This window comes from Pyricularia pennisetigena, chromosome 2, assembly GCF_004337985.1.
Source record: "Pyricularia pennisetigena strain Br36 chromosome 2, whole genome shotgun sequence".
Lineage (NCBI taxonomy): Eukaryota > Fungi > Ascomycota > Sordariomycetes > Magnaporthales > Pyriculariaceae > Pyricularia > Pyricularia pennisetigena.
Genome location: NC_043741.1, coordinates 1,291,512 through 1,300,344, shown reverse-complemented (window position 1 = coordinate 1,300,344; position 8,833 = coordinate 1,291,512). Strand labels below are relative to the sequence as shown.

The window sequence follows — 8,833 nt, the reverse complement described above, 5'->3', positions numbered from 1 at the left end:
TTAATTGAAAATGAATTCGTCGCTTGCATGCTTATGCTTCATGGCTCGTACATATTGTTCCAACACACACCCCTCCTATGTTTTGATCAACCTTTGACTACTGCCCAACAACGTGAACAGCAGCAGCTCTATTTGTCCCCTCGCGGCCAGTGGCAGTGACAGAACAACCCCGGTGATGCCACTCGCCTCTCCCGTGCCGTGGCTCCCCGACTCCTTGCGCCTTTGCTTGAGTAAGCTCGACAGAGCAATGAGTGCAAAGTAGAGCCTCACCAGCACCTTGTGAAACGCGTCCTTGGACAGCATGGTGATGCCGTGGCTGAAGAAGGCCTTGAGGAGCTCGCCCCCTAGCCCGTCGTACAGCGCACCAACGCCCTCCTCCCGCGTTATGCGCGACACCGTGGTGAATATGTTGTCCCTGGCCAGGCTGCGTAGGCTGTTGCTCAGCGAGTACTTGGCCTTGGCCGCCGCGATCCTCGCCGCCTCCTCCACTGATACGGCGCCGCTTTTCCCGTCCTTGCCGCCGCCGCCGCCGCCGCCGCCGCCCGCCAACCCTTGGCTCATGGCGGCGTCGGGCGCAGGCGACGACGGCCGCGACGGTGATGACACCTGCAGCCTCGCCTTTGCGATCTGGAAGGGAAAGGTCGCAGCGGTGGCCACGGCCTTGCTGACGGCGGCCACGAAGAAGGTCACCAGGCCGCCGTCGGGCCTGTCCTCCCCGCTCGCCAGCGAGCTACGCAGCGCCTGGTCCAGGAAGAAGGTGATACTCGGGTTGAGAGTCAGCACCAGCGCAGCCGAATAGCCAGCCCACAGGCCCGCGACGCCCCTCTCGCGCAGCAGCTCCCGCAGCACCGCGACGGCGCTCCGATGCTCGCCGGCCGCGCCGCCCACCAGCGCCGCGGTCTGGATCCTCGTGACGACGTTGGCCACGGGCATGGTGAGGGCCCTGGCGCAGGCCCCGGCGACAGCGCCGACGGCCAGCTCCTCGACGACGCCCATGCGCCTGCGCCGGGCGTTTCCGGGCCTGGCTAGCCTCCTGGCCCGGAACCAGTTGTAAAAGAGGAAGAAGAGGAACGAGTCGGCGACGGACTTGGCCAGGTCCGAGCCGAGGCCCGCGTATAGGCCCGCGAGGCCTCCCTCGCGCCTCCACACGGCCTTGAGGGCGTCGATGGGTCCGTCGTATGTCTCGTCGGGAGGGATGGTGCCGTCGCGCGCCAGCTGCCGCTGCACCTTGATCCTGGTGTTGACCAGGTCCAGAGGGTAGGTTGCTGCCGTCGAGGTTGCGGTGCCGACTGAGCCTGAGACGGCGTGTGAGATTGCCAGTAAGAAATTTTGTGACGGCATTTTTTTTTTTTTTTTTTTTTCTTCTTCTTCTTTTCCGCGTCCGTCTCATCATCGTTCGCCATAGCCCCTAGAGCATACCCCCTTCCCCGGCATTGTAAAAGAACCCTGAACCCCCCACAGTCACATTTACTAGTATTACAGACCCGCCACTGAATGGGTCTCATCCTGGAGCCCCTGTGCCGAACTCATCCATGTGGCAGACCGACCCCCTCTCCCCCCCTTGGCACAGACCTTCATGACTTTTCAGTAAATACTAACCAGAAGGTGCTTTTGCCAGTTTCTCCAGAGGCCAAGGCTTTACCATGACGAGCATTGGCCAAATTCAATTCCAACCTGCGATCTGATTGCCCTTTTCAAGCCGGCACTTCGTCCTTTTCGCATCAAACTACCACCAGTGTAGGGGCCGTTGAACCTCTTTCACAAACAATTAGTCTAGGTTTAGTCTAGCACGACCAACGAAAAGCCTCTCACGACAGGCCAGGTTCTGTTTTTGCATGACACGACAACTCCCAACCAGACGACCAACGTTTTCCCTTCTCGGGATACCATTTCGTCCTCGACAAAAAGCCTAGGGTCCTTTTGCCCACTCGACCGGGACTTTTGTTTTAACCTTAAATCTTGTCACTAATACCTTTGGTCTTATTATATCTGACCTTTTTATATATTTTATTTTTTTTTGCATTATCTTTTTTATCACACCGGCTATCCTTCTCCGGCACATCCGTGTGTCGGATCGACGCCGGCGAGCGCGCGTTGCGTGGCTGCCCCGTCTCATCTAGGCGCCTGTTTGCCCTCGGTGGGCTGGGACTGCACGTAATTCTTTGCTGGGAGTGTGGGTAATCGAAGACTTCCTTGAACTTCCACGATGGTTTATTGTGGAAAGGCATCTCAGGGTTGTCAAAGCTGTCGAACTAGACGGATCAAGGTGTGTCTGAATGGTGGTGACGATGTTGATGATGAATGCAGCGTTGGATGTTTATCTACTGCCTGTCTCCCTTACCTGCCCGCTTCTCTGATTGTTCATCAGGTCTAACCCGGTCGAGGTCGAAACTCGGACAAGATCAAGTTGTCTTACCAGTTTACCAATATTCTGCCCATCATCCCCTGTTCTGCTCCAGCACTCCTTTCTGACCCTCTTTACTCATGTCAATCCCAGCTCACATGATCTGTCCACCATTTTAGCGGGCCCGTCCTTTTCTCTGTTTCCAAAGACTTATAAACCCGAAGACATATCGGCACTATATTGTATCATTAGAAACAGAACCGGCGCACCTGTATGGTGTGCCTGTTTGCACAACCTTGGCTCCTTCTACATGGCTTACCCAAGAACCTAGCACCGTTGCCTCGATTGCAACCAGACTCCTCATCCAGCCCAAGCCCTACGCCCCATGTCTCATGACCGGCCCGACCTAACGCTGGCCATCTGTATATGTTGAATCTATTGAATGAACAGAAGCTGACAGGAAATCCCCTTCCTTTCAACCCATTTGCAGTGCGATAAACTCAAACCCGAATGCTCACAATGTCGTCGTGTGAGCAAGAAGTGCCCGGGTTATCGGGATCAGCTCTCGTTGATGTTCCGGGATGAGAGCAGCAAGGTCATGCAAAAGGCACATGCCCAATGGGGCGCTGAGCCATCTTCTGCAGTCCCTGGAAGTAGCAGTAATGCTGATCCCGGCTCGGCCACTCCTGTGGGTGCCTCAATGGCTTCATCCCCACCCGTCGCTAGTTCTCCAAGTGGCTCAGACTCAGCTTCATCCCCCAACTACAGCGTCAAGCCTTTGTCGGCTGGGCCGGCTAGAGGGAGGCGGCCAGGGCAGTCATGGAGTCCGCAAAATGGCCAGCAGGGACTGGTACCTAGGGCTGCGACCTGGCCGACGCCACGGCCTCAGCACATCGGTGCTACATGGCAGGACAAGGGCGTCCAGTTCTTCATCGATCACTATGTCCTTGGCCTACCGGACGAAGCTTCGGATATTACGGGCCTCAGGAGCCAGCCTTGGGTTTTCCAGCACACTCTCCAGCAGTCCATGGCCGCAGTAGGCCTGGCTGGCCTGGCCAACTTGCGAAACAGCAAGGAGTTGTCGGCCACGGCCCGCCAGATGTACGGAAACGCGTTGCGCGATACGGGTAAAGTCTTGGCTAGAGTGCAAGACGAGCCGATAGATTTTCTGATTCGTAATGTGCTCATGCTCGCCATGTTCGAGGTAAGTCCTATGTCACTATGAGCTACTCGCATATATGTTCTTGACGACAGCCAGACTAACTTGCCGATACCTAGATCGTCAATGGCAGCGATCCAGATATGAGCACAGGGGCCCGAACACATATGATAGGGGCCGCCGCGCTATTGCGGAGTTTCTTCCCTATCCGCAACGGAGCGGCCATGGGATTAAGAGGTCTACTCCAACTTTGCTACGCTTTGGTAAGGCTCGCCATCGTCTGCCTACCTGGCTTTGGAAAGAATGACTAGTACTAACGTGGAGCAATGCATCTACCTCAGCTCCTCTCATGCGCCGTCGCAGATATCTCGCTACCGCCTGCCTTTGCCGACTGGGTCAGTCTCTCATGCAAGGTGATGCCGAAAGAAGAATGGCCATCAACACAGCTTCTCCCGATCGTGATGCAACTTGTCACGTTGTCGCGCGAGATGAGGGGCAAATACCTACCAGATCAAGCCCACGGCGAAGCGCACGACGTTTTGAAACGGCTGAACAATATGGACGCTCAGATGGAGCGATGGGAGGCTTCCATCGGTGGCAAGTGGACATACCAGGTCGGCCAATCGGACTTTGCGCCAGAAGCGTGCTTCCGGGGCCTATATCATACCTATGCCGATAACTGGACCGCCAGGATATGGAACTATTACCGTTGGGCCCGGTTGTTGGCGTGCTCGATGCTCCTGCAAATCTCGGAGAAGAACCCGCGAGCGGCGCACAGTGCACTAGCGGCGACAGAAGAAGATTTGGAAGCACGTAAGAAGGAAGCAGGGAAGACCATCGTCCGTATGGCACATGATATACTCGTGAGCGTTCCAACACATTGGAAGCACCCAAAACTTACAGTGAAGCAGAGGGATCTGCTCAGATGCGTCGGCGGTGCCGGTACTGGAGCCGCAGGCGTCCCGGGACTTTTGTTCCATATTGATGTTGCCGCGTCGGCGCCGGGAGTCCCTCCCGAGTTTGCCGATTGGGGACTAGGAATTCTCGATACCGTATGGTCTGAAATGGGAATGATACACGCCAAGAGGCTGGCCGACAGTCTGCGGAAGCGCAGTGAGAGAGTTGCCGAGGACGGTCCAAATATGACCGGACTTGATGTGGTCATTGACGACAGCCCACTGCTGCTGGTGAGGCGTATCAAAGAGGAAGATGTCGACGGGTGGGATCACGTCCGGCCCTTCAACGATAATGGGGATGTGAACAACGGCACGACAGGCCACGGAAGCGGACACGAAGAGGTTGGCAACCCAGCGCAAATGAAAGTGGAGGGTGGTAAAGCACTGGCAGTCTAATACTGCAGCGCAGAAGCAAAGAGGGGAAATGGCGCTCGGCGAATGGGTGGGCTTAATCTACTTGTTTTATGTTTTATGTTTTATTTTATTTTTTTCTTTTGCTTTCTCTCTTTTTGCTCACTCCATTATTAGATGGAAAGGCAGATGTCTCTTCTATGGGGTTATATGTAGGAGGGATGGATAAACCTCCATGTCATGTTTGGTAGACGATTGTATTTGTATTAGACATGATCTCAAAGCAAATAAAGATCAAACAGCTGCTCTGACAATGTATTTCCCCATTGGTGTCGCAGCGATTTGTTGTACATAATAGTCTATTGTGATTATATGGATATATTCTGGGCGGGGGTTGGCACTGGCCTTCCAAAAGCCACGGCAACAGTTTGGTTGTCTCACAGCTTCTCATTGACCTTGCTCCCGTCCACATGACTTTTGTAAGTATAGCCAACGCCCGGCTCTCTGGCCCACGTCTCGGCCGAGCCCATGCCGGGATCTTGGTCGGGATATCCGAGACCGCGGCGGAGCTTGAGTACCTCATCGCGTATCCTCTTGGTGACCTCGATCCTGATGGCGCGGGCCTCGTCGCCATGCTCGAGGTCGACGGTCTCGGCGGGGAAGGCCACGGCCCAGCGGGACGGAGCGGCGCGAGAGGCTGCGGCGGCGGCGGCCGAGGCGACGAGGGCGTCCCACTTGCGCTTGAGGTCGCCAAAGGCCAGGTCAAAGTCCAGGGGCTCGCCAAACACGACGCGGACGCGCCTGCCGATGCGGGGCAGGAAGCGCGGGAACCCTCTGTCCTCTGACATGACGCAGTCGGTGCCGTCGATGAACATGGGCACGACGTCGGGCGGCTCGGGCCCGCTCTCGAGCACGAGGCGGGCCACGCCCCACTTGAAGTACCGCAGGGCGCGCTCCGGGTGCTGGTGCACGCACGCCTCGGGGAAGATGTGCACCCAGCCGTGGCGGTCCCAGGGGCGGTACGACGGCGCAGCGGGTGCCGGGTCCGAGGGCGCTGGCGGGTACTGGAGGCGACTTTGGGCGGGGTGGTCGCCGCTTGCTGATGGTGGTGGGGTGAGGTACTTGAGGCCGTGCTGCTCCGACGAGAGGAGGCGGATGGCGTCGGACATTGTGGGTTGAAACAGACCGCCGTATGGTGAGTGCTTGAACCGGTAGGTCGGGAGGGTTTTCCCGAGGTTGAAGAAGGTGGTCAGGACACTTTGGGTGAACGGGTGGTGATGCTGGGTCAGTCACGAGTGGTGCGCAGTATGAATGGGAGGAATAGGGGCATGGATGGCCTTGAGCGACCGACGACATACGGGTTTTGAAAGCAAATGTCGTGAGCGGCGAGCGACCACCGCAGGTTGCTGTGATTAAAAGAGTATTTCAGGGGCAAAACACCCCATATGAGAGGATCATCTATACTGAAGCGAGGTACGTAACGCATCAAGTCAGCCCTGGATTCGCGACACACGTGGATAGCACATGATGCGAGACTCTGAAGCAGCAAGGAAGGCTTCGATCGGTCATGGCCCACTCACTCACATGGAAATGTGATTGCTCACTGGGTGACGGGATGGAATAATGTTAGTGAGATATTCTGCAAGTAACTCGACAAAAGAATTGACAAAAAAGGCCGACGTAGGTTCCTTTGCTCACCGGTTATCAAGCCTTTTGTGCGCTTCTGGACATCTTTCCTCTGATCGAGCAGCTCAACAAACCTCTCCAGGCCTATGGTCTCTACCTTGTTCAGGCCATAGAGAAACCCTTTCGATACCGCGACAGACAAGCCCATGAGTATGGATGAAGTGGTGCGCCATGCCAAACTCGGCTGCTGAGGCGGACCGTTGACCGTCGACCCCATTTTGGCTGTCCCTTTTTTGGTTATTGACTGAATTTATCCGCCAAGTTGGAGTGATTATTGAACCGTTGCATGATACATTTGGTTCAAGTTTTTTCGGAGTGGTCAAAGATGGTAGGTCGGCCAGGCCATTCAAGGCCTTCAACGATTTGCGATTATGGTAATTACGCAAATACCATGTCTGAAGACAGAGTTTACTTGAATGATTTCGATATGTAAATCAAAACGGGCCCCATCACAATTGGGCGCAAGTAGATAAGATTAATTGGGCGACTGATTTATTTAACTGTGATAAGGCTGTAAGCAAATGAAATACGTCAGTGAACACACTCGAATTGAGTTTTTTTTTTTTTTTTTTTTTTTTTTTTTCTTGTTCGACGACGCGATGGAAGCTCTAGCCGCGTTTAGCCAGTGCTTTTCTCGGCTCGATGCGAAAGCGATTCTGGAGACCGTGCGCAGACTTGTCAGCCATCTCAACTAGCACAGTCTTGACCTCCACCCACTCGACTCCCCAAAACCCGACTTCGGGGGAGCGCATCAAGATGATTACAGACGGCTCTTGTATAACTAAACAACAAGCGCTGGACTACATTGACATTGACGAATGGATCTGCCATTCTACATAATATCGATCACCCAACACGAAACCTACCTCTCCGCACCTGCTTGGACGGAGAACAACAGGCGCAACATACAGGGCGCCCTATAGGCCTACCAAACCACCTCACACAATCAATTATCAACATGGCACACAGTACGTAGCAACATCCCCCCGCCCGCCTAATCGCTCCCCTGGAACCGCGCCCATCTGACAAGAGATGACCGTCCTAACCTCGCAGGCAAAAGAAACACCAGCAGGGCGGTTTTTACCTCGTACGAGAGGGAGCTGGCCAAGGCGGCCTGGGGCTCCAACTCGGCCCGCCTGTCGCGCGAATCCTTCCTCCCCTTCGCCTCATGCTCGCTCTGCCTCGACGCGGCCATCGACCCCGTCGCCTGCTCCGCCGGCGACGTCTTTTGCAGGGAGTGCGCCCTGAGCAACATCCTGGCCCAGAAGAAGGAGATCAAGCGCGCCGAGAAGGCGCTGCTCAACGGCGAGAAGGAGGCGAGGGATGCAAAGGCCCTCGAGGAGCTCGAGGCCCACGAGCGCGCCGTCAAGGAGTTTGAGCTCACGCAGGCTGGCTTTGATGTGCAACGGAAGAGCTCGACTGCACCAGCAGGTGGAGGGGGAGGCTGGGGCGGAGGGGGAGGAGGAGGAGGTGGTGGTGGTGGTGGTGGTGCAGCAGGGTCTGAAACGCAGGCGACACCCTCCAAGGCAGTTGCGTTACTGGAGGACGGCAGCGCCTCCACACAGGACAGGAAAAGACGGTTCGAGCTCGACGAGGACGAAGTGGCACGCATCGCAGCCGAGGACCGGGCAAAAGCTCGCAAGACCATCGACAGCGAAAAGGCTGCCAAGCCGAAACTGCCCTCGTTTTGGGTACCCACCGTGACGCCAACATCCAACGAGAACAACGTGCTGCACGAAATCAAAAAGGTCGTCAAAACACAGCCCGTCTGCCCCAGCTCGACGGAGGACAACCCGCACTTTTACTCGCTGCACTCGCTCATCAAGATCAACTTTACCGAAGAGGGCGAGGCTGACGACGAGGAGCAGTCGAGCGCGCCCCAGCCAAAGAGTCGGACCAGGATATGCCCGTCCTGCAGAAAGGGGCTCACAAACAGCTCAAAGGCGGTCTTGGCCAAGCCGTGCGGACACGTCCTGTGCGGCCCGTGTGTGAAGCAGTTCATGACGCCGTCGGGCAAGTTTGACCCGCACGCGCCCGACTCGGATCCGAATGCGGTTCGGTGTTTTGTCTGCGACGAGGACGTGACTGAGAGGAAAGAGGCGCCTCAAAGCTCGTCCTCGGCCGACAAGAAGAAGAAAAGGGACAGGATTCTGCCGGGTCTGGTCGAGCTTCGAAGCGAGGGCACCGGCTTCTCGGCAGGGGGGAAGAATGAAGTCAAAAAGGTGGGCGTGGCGTTTCAATGTTGATCTGTATCAAAAGTGCATGGCGAGGCGTCAATACATTTCGTGGAGCAAACAACACATACAATGCCTTTTTTTTTTTTTTTTTTTTTTTAAT

The 8,833-nt window shown here is 55.8% G+C and overlaps 4 protein-coding genes across 4 annotated transcripts; 2 read left to right on the top strand and 2 right to left on the bottom strand.

The window, feature by feature from the left end:
- Window positions 1–75: 75 nt before the first annotated feature.
- PpBr36_00335 (uncharacterized protein) lies at window positions 76–1,341 on the bottom strand (the record flags this gene model as incomplete). The annotated part of the gene is made up of 1 exon (XM_029887528.1): window positions 76–1,341. The coding sequence occupies one exon, from the start codon at window positions 1,339–1,341 to the stop codon at window positions 76–78; it is 1,266 nt and encodes a 421-aa protein (XP_029752648.1).
- Window positions 1,342–2,206: 865 nt separating this feature from the next.
- PpBr36_00334 (uncharacterized protein) lies at window positions 2,207–4,855 on the top strand (the record flags this gene model as incomplete). Its single annotated transcript, XM_029887527.1, has 4 exons — window positions 2,207–2,266; window positions 2,835–3,548; window positions 3,623–3,766; window positions 3,845–4,855. 4 exons carry the CDS (start codon window positions 2,207–2,209, stop codon window positions 4,853–4,855), a joined length of 1,929 nt encoding a protein of 642 aa, XP_029752647.1.
- A 392-nt stretch (window positions 4,856–5,247) lies between these two features.
- PpBr36_00333 (uncharacterized protein) lies at window positions 5,248–6,713 on the bottom strand (the record flags this gene model as incomplete). Its single annotated transcript, XM_029887526.1, has 4 exons — window positions 5,248–6,067; window positions 6,169–6,306; window positions 6,395–6,413; window positions 6,509–6,713. 4 exons carry the CDS (start codon window positions 6,711–6,713, stop codon window positions 5,248–5,250), a joined length of 1,182 nt encoding a protein of 393 aa, XP_029752654.1.
- A 741-nt stretch (window positions 6,714–7,454) lies between these two features.
- On the top strand, window positions 7,455–8,742 carry PpBr36_00332 (uncharacterized protein; the record flags this gene model as incomplete). The annotated part of the gene is made up of 2 exons (XM_029887525.1): window positions 7,455–7,464; window positions 7,550–8,742. The coding sequence occupies 2 exons, from the start codon at window positions 7,455–7,457 to the stop codon at window positions 8,740–8,742; spliced, it is 1,203 nt and encodes a 400-aa protein (XP_029752653.1).
- Window positions 8,743–8,833: the final 91 nt, after the last annotated feature.